Source organism: Haemaphysalis longicornis, unplaced genomic scaffold (genome assembly GCF_048455015.1).
Source record: "Haemaphysalis longicornis isolate Haplotype H1 unplaced genomic scaffold, Haemaphysalis longicornis Haplotype H1 scaffold_2, whole genome shotgun sequence".
Taxonomy (NCBI): Eukaryota; Metazoa; Arthropoda; class Arachnida; order Ixodida; family Ixodidae; genus Haemaphysalis; species Haemaphysalis longicornis.
This window is the reverse complement of record NW_027526295.1, coordinates 136049046-136063488: the sequence shown is the minus strand read 5'-3', so window position 1 is coordinate 136063488 and position 14443 is coordinate 136049046. Positions and strand designations below refer to the sequence as shown.

General features: G+C 46.3%; 1 protein-coding gene across 8 annotated transcripts in view; it reads left to right on the top strand.

Moving 5' to 3' along the window:
* The window catches only part of LOC144169252 (uncharacterized), a 68665-nt gene that overhangs the window by 35867 nt on the left and 18355 nt on the right, over positions 1-14443 (top strand). For 6 of the 8 annotated variants that reach the window (XM_077698312.1, XM_077698313.1, XM_077698311.1 and 3 more), the window contains one exon: positions 2129-2513. The exons of the other annotated variants lie outside the window; for them this stretch is intronic. In XM_077698312.1, coding sequence (XP_077554438.1) covers positions 2129-2513 — 385 coding nt within the window. The remainder of the gene's footprint in view (positions 1-2128; positions 2514-14443) is intronic. 8 annotated transcript variants of the gene reach the window in all.

Genomic DNA, 14443 nt, shown 5'->3' with positions numbered 1-14443 from the left:
TATGAAACAAGCTTAACAATGTCCCCGTCATGATATATTTCTGGTATACAATGCGCTAATCAGGCCTTGTCTGGAATACGTGCATATATTTTAGGATTCCCACAATTAAAACGACATTAACAAATTGGATCAAATTCCGAGGCTTACGGCCGGATTCATATATTATCCTTATCGCCGACATGACTGGCCAACCAACCTAATGAAACCAAACATGACATAACAAAACCGGCGAAAAATAACAAGACTAAAATTTCTTTACCAACCATCGAGCTGTAAACTTGCGCTTGACACTGCAACTTTGTCTGCAACTTTGTCTGCCACGTTGATCAACTCCACGCGCGTTTCAAGAGAAACGTGGAACCAATCTAGCGTAACCTTTCCTAACTGTTTCTGTTTAATTTCTTCAAATGCCGCTAGAAGCTTTAGTGGCGCGGGTGGCAGCAGGCGACGGCGTGGCTTTTGTGCAGTAGATGCAGTATTTCATTTGATTGCACAAATCAAGCACCCGTAAATTTGTTATAAAGGAACACTGGAAGTATCATTTATGTACTGATTTTCTGCCTCCCTTTTGGGTAATGTTTTGTTCTTGTTCAACAATGTTGACAAATCTGAATATTGACACCTGACCTAGACGTTTAGATTTGGCTGTGGGTATACAATCCTGTTGTGCACATTATGTTTCTCTTTGGCGGGGTGGATGAACCTAGTTACAGACAGACAGACAGACAGACAGACAGACAGACAGACAGACAGACAGAGGCAGACGGATGGACGGACGGACGGACCAAAAGTTTCGCATTGAAGTATCCAAGAAAGAATATTGTCTCAAAAAACGCACGCAAACAGAAACACAGATGAGCACAAAAAAAAACTGACAGATGCCGGAACAGCCACACAACTTATGAACAAGAGTAAATTTAGTGCAAACAAAACTTCACATTGTTTTGTTCAGGCTGGTCGCGGGTTCGATTCCCGGCCGCGGCGGCCACTTTTCTGATGGAGGCGAAAAGGAAAAACGCCCGTGTGTACGAGATTTTGGCGCACGTTAAAGATCCCCAGGTGGTCAAAATTAATCCGGAGCCCTCCCCTACGGCGCGCCTCATCGCCTGCGTTGCGCCGGCGTGTTAAACCCTACAATCAATCAATCTGTTTTGTTCAGGCTAGAGTAAGGAGGCACTCAACCAAGGATCTTGTAGCCCGTGTGAGATTTGTGTAGGACCGACGTTGTCTATACGTTTCAGGAGTGTATCAGCATGCAGTCCCAACGTTGTCCCCATGATTATCCCGTAAATTATTAATACGGGGACATACACATAACATGTTTAATGTGCTCACGAACACGTCATCAGGCGTACCACTGAGGGGACGAAACTCAGTGCGTTTTGTGCAAGTAGTGGTTGGTGAAAGAGACGTTGAGGCGAATGGGGCCAACAGTTGCTTCGTCATGTTTGCCCAGATCACACGTGACTCGGAAACTGCAAGCAGGATCAAGTATATGCAGAGGCACATTGGTTTCGCTCAGTGTTTCCTTTGGGTTCGTTGCGCGGGGGGCAGCTCTGGACTTTGAATGAGCTTAGCTTCGGTCATTTAAATTGTGTAATTTCATTGCGCAGACGTGGTACTCTGATTTCACTGGGGCTTCATAGGAAAAGCTTGTCGTTTTTACCATCTTTATCCTAAGAAAGGTCTTATTTTTTATTACACTGCCTTCAATATGGCAGTGCTGCTGCGCTATAGGCGAAACGGGAGAACAGAAGCGGATCATAAATGCTGAGGTGAACAGTAAATTAAGCTCACGTTCTGAGGTGTATGCCCAGCAGCGTTCCCCTCCTTTGCTATGTCATTGTCCAATGTTATGGCAGCAGAACCCAGCATAAAAACCGCTCTTATCAGAACAGTCTGGGAAGACCACGCGGAATGATCAGGACACATTGTAAAAACGAACCCAATTGCACTATATAAAACATTGCGTTACCTCGCCACTATTCGTAAAAATTCAAAATTTCAATATTTTTGTTTGTGAGAAATGATTCGAAATTTTGCAGTCTTTACCATTTTGCAAAGTTATCGAGCCTTTTACGCTACCAAGGCTTCTAAGTGTAGTTTATGATATTTTTACTCTGCATAGGGTGAAGCTAACATGGACTCAGACAAGCGCTCACTATGGCCCTCAAGTCAAAGGTCAACAAACAGAACGCCAGGTGTACAGTACGAACATCGACAACCTAAACTCGGATGTGGAGTCTAAAGTGATCGTGGAAAGAAACGTGATGCATACGAACGTGTACACCGTTTGGACTTTGGACGCCAGGGAAATAATCACTATACAAGCCTTCTCTGAGGGTCTCAAGGGTGTAATAGCCACTACATTTAACAGTGACGAAAGCATAGCCAAGGAGTATGAGAAGACAGGAGAAGTTTACCAGAAGGAGGAGCTGAGTATCCGGGCAATGATCAGCGCCGCTCCGCGAGCCGTGGCTCATATTACCTGGGTCATCACCGAAGCTGAAGCGGTAAGAATACATCCTACGTGACCACCACCACGGCCTCTGACAGTACCGCGATAAACATCCCCTCGTGTTCAGCAGGTTTAGGTCCACTGCGTGGCGAATGAGTCGCCGTAGATTGTAACCAGCTGTACTGGCACTTGGGCTTTGTGTCAGCGCAATTTGGGTTTTGCATGAAAGCATTATCAGGTCACTCCTGCATCGAATTTTGTGTCTTCCATTCACGTGTCTCAGTGGCACAACCGTTTCTACGTTGGTCAAAGTATGTTCACCTGCGAGATAGCAAGCCCGGCTGAGGTTTAATTTTTCTTCATTTAGATTGATGGTTGTTTCAGTTTCACGTCTAGTTTATTATTCGTAACAAAGTATACACTGTGGGAAATAAATATACAAAAACGGTTCTGAGAATTTAGCACTGCAATATAACCCTCTTTTCAGTTGACGAACAGAAAAAAAATTTAGGCACCAGCGAAAGTTATATGCAGTAGGCTATTCAAGGAACGCAATAAAGTTATATAAAAGAAATTACGCAAAAAAGTAAGAGAAAAATTAACAGTCAGCAAAAGATTGTGTACAATGGTAGTCACTTATTTAAATCACGTAACAACCGGCAAAACACTGTCCATAAGGTGCGAAAAAAATTTGATACACAACATTTTACATCACTGGTGTAAAAGAGTGTCCAAAACTCTGATGTTTAGACAGGAAGTTAAATTGCGTAATATTGTTCAAGTATGTGCTACGCGTGAGCATGTTCCTTCTATATTCATATTCGTTCCTTTTAAGTAAGCGTCCCCTCACGGTACAGCTTTCTATGGCTGTTTCTCTACTGTAAGTTTTTTTCCATGTTTTTGATAATACATTTATTCCCCTTGAATAAATTCGAACCTTAAGAACACAACCTTGTGTATATCTTTTTCAGGGGCAAACGTGAACCACAATTTACAACTTCAGTGTGTTTGCTCACATTACCCTCGCTACGCCCTAGAGTTTTTTTGTCGTGAGAATCTGAATTGCTAAATTGCGGTATATGGTCGGCTTTATCGACCCCGCAAATTATTTTTTCATCGACTAAACGGCTGCTTGACGTTTTGGCGGCCAAATACTACAATCAGTTTCTTCAAGCTCATTTTATCGGATGGCTAACCCTACTCAATCCCCTCAATCACTGACTAAGTACACGAGATAACATGCAGGAGCCTTAGAACGGAAATTGGAGAGCTAGTTTGTTAGAGGTGGTGTTGTCCAGTAAAACACTATAAATAAATCAAGTGCCCAATTTGGAATATCTTGAACTTCAAGTTATGTTCAAAGCTCTAAACGAGTGGTGATAGCAAGCGCCGTGAATTCGTGTCTAAACGCTTCACGAATGTGGCTCTATCAGGCTTTCAAAATGTTCACTGAATAGCCGAATGTTGTTCTCTTTCGGCATAGTCTAGACAGCCTAAACGTATTCCTGGTTGGAGCTTAGAATGTTATGCATTTCAAGGCCCAAATACAAAACGTCGGCAGGGTAAACAGACGTTTGGGAAGCACCGTTATCATTATTTGAATGCACGCCACAAGGATCTTTGGCCCTCCGTAACAGAGTTGTTACATGTACGCACGAGTCAGTGAAGCCGGTAAGAATAACACTACTTTCGGGAAAACGCGAGACAGACCCTGAAAAAAATAGACGAGAAAACAGTCATCAACAAATAAAGGACGTAGTGAAAACGATACTGTTGTTGACAGATTCAGTGTAAAACCATGACTTGTGTACCTAACCACTACTGATTATGTTTTGCTTGAGAAAGCACTGGTGCCCTGTCACTGTTGCTATCCGTAACCTTTGCGTCTTTTTGTTCTTCTTTGGGCAAACGGATATCGCATCGTTCGCGTCGCAAAGCAGTACGTTGAGTGTGCCTTAATTGCAATGCGTAATTGTATTGTTAGAATGAATCTGGCTGTCCTGAGTACATGCCTCTAAAGCCCGTTTAGGAGACCAGAGCCACCTCCGATTGATTAGCACCATGGTTTTCCGTATCATTTTTAGCTAGTTTGGTTTTTTTATTGCTACGAATTGGCACATATCCTTGCTCGCGTCGACAAGCATATAGAACATTGAGCAGGTATGTGCTTTCCACTTTTCCTAATTTCCATGTCTGCATTTTGTGTGCTGGATGTACCAGTGTTAACCTAAGCGAAGGTCTTGTACACGCGCTTCTGTGTCGGAGATAGGATCACCTACAGTGAGCTACATTTATTGTATTCTCTCCCAAGCTCTTGTTGGGAAACCCTTGGGCACTGATAGCGCCTGGCAGGTCACAGGCAGCCGCGCCGCACTAATTTTCCCCAGACGCTTCCCCTCACTCTCGCCTATGCACTTAAGCTGCCCACGGGACCCTGATGTAGAAAATTATTGCTGACAGGATCACCGAATAATCGGTTTTTCTACACGTTCCTTGCAAGAAATGCCTAGAGCGATAGTCAAAATTGCAATCGTTATACTTTCGGAGGTTGTTTTCCAAAACAGAGAGAGTAAAGATGCTTGGGCCCCTTGCGTTTCAGCCACGTGTGAGTGGTGGCGTTCAGGACCGGTGAATAACCCGAGCGACTGTCCTTGGACATACAAATGAGGAACAAAAATGAGCTCGGAGTCAAGAACACATCGTTGGACCCCACGCTGCGCGTCTATGCGTAGACACGTCTTTTCTTTACGGACCAATGTGAAAGAAGCGCGACCAGTGCGTCTTCAGGCACGCGCATGGCAGGAATTTGTTGCGCAATGAACGTTGCGCCGAGCCATGCGCATTGGCTCGTAAAATGTCTTACAACGGTCGTGCGCGCGTGCCTGGTAGGCTTTTCTCCCACAAACAGCCGCTGGCAATTATATCGGGTGCCACTCCCGTGGAGCACGAGCTATGGACGGAACCCTGCCACTGTTTGGCCTTGTGGAAGGACCCTGGGCCTTAGGAGGTCGTCTGTGGCACCGGTCTAACGCCGCACGGCCGTAGCCGTGGGAGCTGTTGTGAACGGCACCCATCTTCACCCACTGTTTCAGACTAGAGCACCGACGACTAAAGCTGGGGGCAGGCGGCACTGGCTGTGAAATTGCCGCCGCTCATACTTCAGGAGGTACCATGCGCTCTTCGAAAATCTTCTCTGGCGCCTGTCTTCAACCGTAACGCTTGGACGGTTCTGAGCAGCGTCAACAGTACCATCCACCAGCGGTAGGACGGAAACTTTACTTGTCGTCGCCTGCGCCGCCCGCAAAACTGTGAGAAGATTCCTTGTGCGATTAACCGCAGGCTTGGACGCGAACTGTTTCGTGCTACTACAGTGCATGTGCTTGCTACGTCTGACCTCTCGACTTCATCATCCGTTTTTCTGCCTCCTTTCTTTTCCATTTTTTGAATAAAGGCTTCCGCTTTCGCAGTATGGTCACCGGCCTCCCCACTTCTGAGCCGCTCCAAATACATCATCACATCATCGCCGTAACATCACAACCGGCGTCCGCGACAGGACTCCTTAACATCTTGAAGAGCAATACGTAGAACCTACGAACGGAATTCACGAGTGAAGTCGCAGTATAGACCTCCAAAAGACTATAGCTCTAAGAGAGTAATTCGGTTTCAAGGTCGCAGACCTTCGAGAATGGGTGAAGCCGTAGCAGGCTCGAGTAGGGGAAGAATGGTTGGCATAGCGTGAGGCTGTGAAAAAAGATGTACAGCGTGTGACGGTGGAAGCGCAACGCAAGAAAGCAGTATCCGAGAAGGAGCAGGAAAGGTTAGAGAGGAAGATCCGTTTGCAAGAGCTCGTTAAGGATAGCATGCAAGTTGATTGCTCTGTACCTGAACCCATATTTTCCGGACACGCAGTCGCCATCATTCCTCACACGCTTATTCCACATTTTGATGACAGGAGAAACGATTTTGATGCATATATTGTCAGTTTCGAAAGCCTTGCACTTCCACAGAAGGGCCCTGAAAATCAATGGGCAGTAGCTATCAGCTAGTGCTTCGCCGGTGAAGCGCAAACAGTGATAGGGAGACTGACACCAGAGGACTGCATAAATTCGAAAAAAAAATGATCCGTGCCCTGCTCTAACAATAACGCTTCACTTCGCAGGGGTACCGTGAAATATTCAGGTATGCGGAAGCCAAAGGTGGTGAAACCGGCACAAGGTTCGTTTCCCCAATCACTGGCTATTTTGACAGGTTGCTACAGACGTCTGGCATCACAAAAAAGTTCGAATAACTACAGGGCAAGGTGACTGGACAACAAGTGTTGAACAGCTGCCACACGCAAGTAGCAGTCTTCATCGAGGTAAGAAACTGCATGGAGGTAGTGAGATGGCAGAAGCTTGCCACCATTTCATGGAAGCATAGGCCATGAAAACCTTGCGTAAGGTCTGAGACAGACCGAGAGAGGACCAGAGTGCCGATCAGGACGCCAAACCAAGGAAAACACAGGCTTGCTTCATCTGCGGCTAACTAGGACTCCCCGCTAGTGAGTGTCGGTACGACACAATACGTCAGTACGACACGATAGCTGCGGTTAGTGCGGACAACCAGCATATAAAATCAAGAACTCTCCAACAACGAGGGCGACTCAAAACAGGTTTCGGGTTCCACCGTAGCAAATGGCCGATCCCTGCAGGAGGGGACCAAATAACCACTCGACAAGGCTGCAGTCAATGAGCCAACCAAAACGAGCGACTCCAGGATCTAGTTCTTGGTTTGAAACCTACATGTCGCAACAGCAAAAATCCATAGGAACCACATAATGGTGTTACGATATTCCGGCAGTAATACCGTAATCGTGCGCCGCGATCTTCTACCAGACTCTTGTTTAACGGTCCAAACTTCCATTGTTGGGTTCGTGAACGAAACTGCGCAGCAACTTGAGAAAGCTCACATCAAGGTCCACACGCCGTACTTTTCAAAGAATCTTTTGCCGAAATGCATGCAGGATTCACTGCATGATTTAGTGATGAGGAATGTACAAGGAGTCACACCGCCCAGCGCCTCTGACTGGAAATGGCAAGCACAAGTTGCTGATGCCAAGACAACCCGAGAAGACTACGGCACTCACATATTATTGGTCTTCACAAGATGAATCGGTACCTTCTCCGTGCGATTAGCGGCCTACTCTCCTTCACCCGGATAGATACTCTCCAAGAACAGTTCCCCGTCCGCCTCTCACTAACCACATCCAAGAGACCAAACTTCGTTTTCGATATCATCTGAACTATTCGCCCCAAGAAAAATTACGCCCATCTTCCCGCGAGGGAACCCTGGTGTGATGCGACGCATCGGGGGGTTCAACGAATTACTAAAAGCAAGGTCACATCAGTGCGAGAGCGAGCGCTTGACTGAACCGCCGCGGCGCGATACTCGATTTATATTCAGAGCGATTGAAGGAGAGGAGACAACGGAGGAGAGTCGCGCATGCGTGCACTTGCGTGCACCGAAGCAGTTGTTAACGCAGCGAAGCGCGCGCCAAACAACCGCGCCAGCTTTTGGTATGCTAATGAGCCGGAGTGAGAGTGTTGCACACAGCTGTGGGAGAGAAGAACGGAGGTGGGATGCGGACGGACGCCGCGACGACGACGCAGCAGGGACAAGCCCGAGGGCAAGAGATGCGTCGCCTCTAAAAAGATTGCAGAAATGGAACCACCTAAAAAGCGAATCTGAAAGCACCGATTCGCCGCCAGTAATCCGTCCGTGGCAGCGCCCCTCCATCGGTATTTCGTGTCGACTCCCAATTCGGGCGAGTAACCAAAGATTACGCGGACACTACGTTCGCACGCTCGCAGATGACAAGGCAGGTGACGAAGCTTACATTTACGCCGACGCTTCTTTGAATAGAATGACGGCGGCAATTGCGTGGAAATCTACAGACTTGCCAGAATTGAACGGACCCCGCCAATTTTCAACAAATACGGCATCGTAGAAGAAATGGAACTTCTGGCCATTCTAGCAGCCACCCGGGAAATTTATGAGCATGCCGACCATCTCACCGCGAAGAAAATTCGCATTATCACGGATTCTTACGTTGCTGTCCGTGAATTGAATCGTCCGTTTTCTCTGAATATTACGGTGACAAATATCCTGACACAATACGAGACCACAAAAAGAAGGATTCAAAATACGCATGGTTTGGAGTCCGGCACATACTTCTGCCGCACAAGGCAACCGCATGGCTCAAGACGCTACCAGAGAGAGGCTTCAATCACCTCCCACGGTGCCAGCCACGTCTGTTTCCCCACCCCCCTTCGAACAGATTGGCAACTTCAGTTACGGCTCCTGACAAAAGAAAGCAGGAAGTGTTTGCAAGATGAAACACCGGTTGGCATCCTTGCACCGCTCAAGCCCTTCTCGCGTCCGGCGAGGTATTCGCGAATGAAGTGCATGCAAATGCAGCATATACACCACACATTATACATAAGCGGTCAGCCCCAACAGGCTCTCAATCGCACTGATGCCCCCAATGTAATACAGATCCCATACCAAATATCTTCCAGTTATTTTGGCTCTGTCTGGAGTTTTCCCGTAACCGCCATCAGCTGCTAACTGTAGGTAATGCATGCATGATTGTACGAGAGCACGTTAGTCGTGTCCACACCAATGTCCCGACGGGCAGACTGGAAAGCCTACAGATAGGAGGGGACAAGCTCAAATGTGAAAAAGCAGAGAGAAAGTTCCCCAAAAATACCGTAGTGGGTACGGATGGGGCACCAATGGAATTGATCAGCCAATCAGGACGAAATAACAAGGGAAGGGTACCACAAGCACAGGGATTGAAAAGAAGGCAATATCAGACACGCGGCATACTAGCAGGATGAGATTAGTACATAAAAACAAAGGAGATAGTTTTAACCGAGCTCGTATAGGCCAGTCACAGTCACGTACGTGGTATACAAGTTGAGAATGCAGGCAGTGGAATGTAAACTATAGGAGTGGGTAGTAGAGAATAGAGTGCTAGGAGAACTTTAAAATGTGTTTCGCAGGGCCGGAAACTAGATGGCAGTATATTTGTAGTACGCCAGTCCATAGAGGTGAAGAAGATGCAAAATCAGCTTTTGTGGTTAGCCTTTCTAGACAAATAAGTGGCGTATGTAAACGTAGACAGGGAGCCGATATGGAAGATGCTGGAGTACGGGGGAGTAAGCCGAGAACTTATAACCTTAGGAACTATACCGGGAGAACCAGGTGCAAATTGTGTGGGAAAGGGTAGCATAGAATAGGCCGGTATACACCTACAATGGTTATAAACAAGGATGTCCTGTTTTTGTACGGCTGTTGATGATCTACATGGAGGGTTTAGAAAGTAAGCTACAGGGCACTAGGCTGCGATTCTATTTATTATACATAAAAACGTACAGGTGGTGTAGCAGCTTATTCCAGGATTAATCTATGCAGACGATGTATTGTTGAAGGTGGATTACCGGATAGGTATGCAGGGCCGGATGGATATATAAGGAGATGAAGCGACGTGCCTTGGGTTTTCCTTTAGCACAGAAACATCAGTGATCATGGTCTTCAACGATGACACGGAGCAGAAGTGGGTATCATTTCAACAAGTAGAAATACCATGGGTAAAGGAGTGCCAAAAACAGATTCAAGATGGCCCGTAGGTAAATCAGATGGTGGTAGGCCCATGGCCCGAGGGGCGAATAGCAAAACTATGATTGAAACGGTACACGGAGATATGGACTGTTCGTACTTTCAGGTACGGGAGGCGCAGAGCAAGATAAATTTTGACGAGAGATTGCGTGACATGGAAGATGAAAAATGGGAAGCGAGGGTGTTTAGGCACCTGTACATGGGGCGCATGGACACGCGGTGGAGACGGAGGACCAGACAGGTGACCAAGCGGTACGGAATTTCGGTAGTGGAAGGCGTATGCAGAACAATTAAAAATCAGTTAAAAGCAGCAGAGACGGCGAATGGGGTAGAGAACAGAGGAACTAGAAATCAGGAAGTAAGGTTTCTATGACAGCACGCGAGGCAGTGCATTGCTCTTTGAAGCACCGGCGGGGTATCTGAGAACACGGTCATACACAGCTAACAACAGTCAGCAGGACCAAACTTGTGTAGGCTGCGGCAGGAATCGGGAAACGGTAGAGCATATCGTCATAGACTGGGCAGATATCTCGGCACACTGGCGTTTTGGGTTTTTTTTTGCCACCATCAAAAAAACGGCGCCGCGGCCACCACCTGAACCCGTGTCCTTGGGCGCAACAGCGCGGTGCCTTTCCCATTGAGCCACCGCGGCATGGTTTCCACCGGGACCTATTCCGGCACCAGAATGCGTGACCTAAGTATAATAGGGGGTAAAAGGTCTCTCAGAAACCAAGGATGGTATAGTTTATAAGCAGAGAAGAACTAAAATACAGTCCACTATAGAGCGCCTAATCACAGAGGTTTTTTAACTACTTTTCAATAATCCGAATGGTCTGCCTCCGCTGAAAGTTTGATTTGCCAAACTAGCTACGAGGCCTGGCGGAGAAGTGAAGCATCGCCCTAAAAATAGGTACGGTTGTTCTGCCAGAGAACAGTCACGTAAGAATGCCCGGCGTGGCTCCAGAAACACCCGTTGGTGCAAAACTCACATTCGCGAAAAGAAATCGGCAACCAACTTCCCACCAAAAAGAAAAAAAAAACGCCGAACCAAGAGCACAGTTACAAAAAAATAGAAAAAGAAGAGATGGTAAGACTTATGCAGCCACTGAGCATGAGCCGAATATTGCAGAACCTACCGTAACGCAGATGTAGCCGCACCGAAGAAGATCCAAGAAGCACCACCATCAGGACAGAATTTACGGCAGTCCTACACCTCGCAAAGGGTGGGCACCGTGGTAACAGAATGAACATGCATAGACGGGTCTCGAAGAAGGGGAAGGCCATTTGCTCGATGGACGGATTAAAAAACATTAATGCCACAGGGGCAACGGTGGCCAAATAGCGCCAGCGCAATGGCGGAGCATTTTGAATGATGTTTTAGAATATTGGTGCTGTAAATGTGATAAGACTAAAAAGAGTTAGTATGGGGATGTATAGAGCCACTAATTTATAACAAAAGTTAAAACAGGGAAAATGGGGATGGCAGGGTAAGAATGTCAGAATAAATGCGCATTCATTCTTTTCCCATACACTGAGGGGCTCTTAGGTTACACGTGGTATGTTATGCGGTTTAAAAAGCAAATGTCACCCAGGTAAGCGCCAAGTCGTTTACTTGGAGTTTGGGGTTTATCAGCAAAAAACATGGGGGGATGAAGTGAAATCCTGTGAGTGTAAAGTTCCCGAAAGCGCTTGTTCCTTGCCTTGTGAAAGTACCCACACTCAACTAAGACACGTGTCTGGTAGGCGATGTCCGCACCTGTCGCATCGTGGCGGTGGTGTTCCGTGTAGAAGATGCGAGTGTGTAGCGTGTGTAGGGTCTATTCGTATTCTGCTCATATATTCGTCGGCTGTTCTGTGGTGTTTTTCTGTGTAACAGCTGCCCTATTGGGGTTTCATAGTGTGGAGTTTGTTATGTGTGTCCCAGTGCTACTGGCAGCAAGCCGGATTGCCTTTCGAATGAATGGTTTCCAGTCAAGATAGAGATGCGGTTGAAGGTCGACGCCACCGCGAAGTGCTGCCACATCTGGGCCGGGGGTTTAATACCAGGAATGCTGCTGTGTTCAGGCATTCAAGTCACCAATATGACTTGTTTTAAAGCATAGGCTGCCATTATCTCTTTAACAAAACTGTCCAGCACAATGTTTCTGCTTGGTTTCGAAGAATTTAAGGCTGTCACAAGACTCTAGGAGTCGGATTAAATATTGTGTTGTTGTGTCTTTGTTCGTATTTTGTGTTCTAGTGTAATTAATATAGCATGTGCCTCAGCAGGAAATATACTTGTGTTCTATTTAGTGTCCTTGTGCTGGCAAAGTTGGGACCATGTGCAGCACATGCCGCAGCAGTGGTAGTCTTCGACGAGGCATTCGTGTAAAAAGCAGAGTATCGGCACTTGCGCGTCAAGTGCAGAGAGTGTTGTCGAGTGAACTCTTTGGGTGAATGGCTTTTGTAAATTTTTTGGAACGACATATCACAGGTGACAGAACGCAGATGCCAAGGCGCCATGACCCCGAGAAAGTCAGTTTTGTAAGATTCAGCTTAGATAACCCTAAATTCATCCACCTGCACTCTCACTCGGAAATAAAAGGGCAGAGCAAGTGACGAATGTCTCAAAAGCAGCCTTTTGGACGATGTGTTTTCAGCAATGGCATTGAACCGATTACTTTTTAAGGATTTCGCACTTGCGAAGTACAAAAGTTACATGTACGTACGCTAGTGCTCTAAGCCACCACTGATCAGTTTCGACACACAGGCTTCAATAGGACTCGTCTGGAAAGCTGCGGGCGCCAGGCGGAGCCCCAGGTGCAGCACTGAAACTTTTTAGAGCCGTTTTTGAGGCAGACCCATACACTACACTTCTGTAGCCAATACGGGACCTCACAAGACTCTTAAAAACACGTAAAATCCATGCTGTATCTGCTCCGTATGACTGACGGGAAAGGACTTTTAGGATGTTCATAGTCTTCATGCTATTCATTTTAGGTTGTTTAATATGTGAAATGCATGTAACCTTATCATCTAAGACTACTCCAAGAAACTTGTGTTCTCTTATTACGGATTTGTAAGCTCCCTCAAGTTGTATTCCCGGTTGCAGATGGATCCACGTTTCCTGGAAAAGAGAAAAGAAGCACTTTTCTGCAAATTTAGGTTAAAACCATTTTTGTCTGCCAACTTGGCTAGTCCGTTCCCAGCAATTTGGATCTGCTCTTCACAGATAGATGAGTTACATACCTTAAAGCTGATGGGAACATCGTCCACATAGATCAAATAAAATATGGTGGGTAGGAATGCTCTAAGGTATTTATTTTGGCAATGAATTGTGTGCAGCTACTGGCGTGCCCCATCCTTGGCACGCCAGAAAAAATGGCACGCCGATAGAAAATGGCATGATCCATCCTGGGGAACGCCATTTTCTTGTGTATATTTCCTGGATAACGCTACCCCAACTCGTACCCAAAATGTTATCGCTCGCAAGTAGCTTTCCAGTGTGTTTAACTTGTTTCCACAAAGGCCGAAACATTTCCGGTCATGCAGGATGCCAAATCGCCAAGCAGTGTCATAGGCATTTTCAATGTCAAACAGTACCGATATACATTGTTGTTTCCGAGCACAACTATTTTTAACATATGATTATACATCTATACGGTTGTCAGTTGTTGATCTGCCCAAGCAAAAGTCAGCCTGGCAGCTATTGAGGACACCATCGTGTTCTAAAAAATAGATAGGCCGTCTATTGATCATCTTTTCAGATAGGTTGCTCATGCAGCTTGTCAAAGCAACAGGACGATAGCTTGTCGCAGAAGAGGCATCTTTTCCCCCTTTTAGTATTGCTAAGACAATTGCCTCTTTCCAAGCACAGGGAAAGTACCCAGCATATTACGTCTTATTGTACAAGAACAGAACAGTATTGAGGGTGACTATGTATAGGTCCTGAATCATTATCGATGTTATTTTATCGGCACCTGGCGCTGAAGCATGGCATGTGCTCAGTGCTATCATAAGTTCCTGCAGAGAAAAAATACAGTTTTACACGTAATTAAATTTCTTCCATCGATGAGAGCTTTCTTCTGGGCTAGGTGGTGACATACTCAATGTAAAACACTGCGCTAAATTTTCATCTACGAAGACGAGGGACGGTGGAACACAAGTGTGCATCTTGTGTTCCGCCATCCTTCGTCTTCGTCAATGTCAGTTGAGCACAGTGTTTCATAAGAATTAAGTTTCTTGTTGTCACAGATAGGCTTTCCTTCAACATCCTCGTAATGCAAGAATGTCTTGGTGAAGTGGGAGGAGCTGGAAAAATGTTCAAAATGTTGCGCCAGGGTGTTT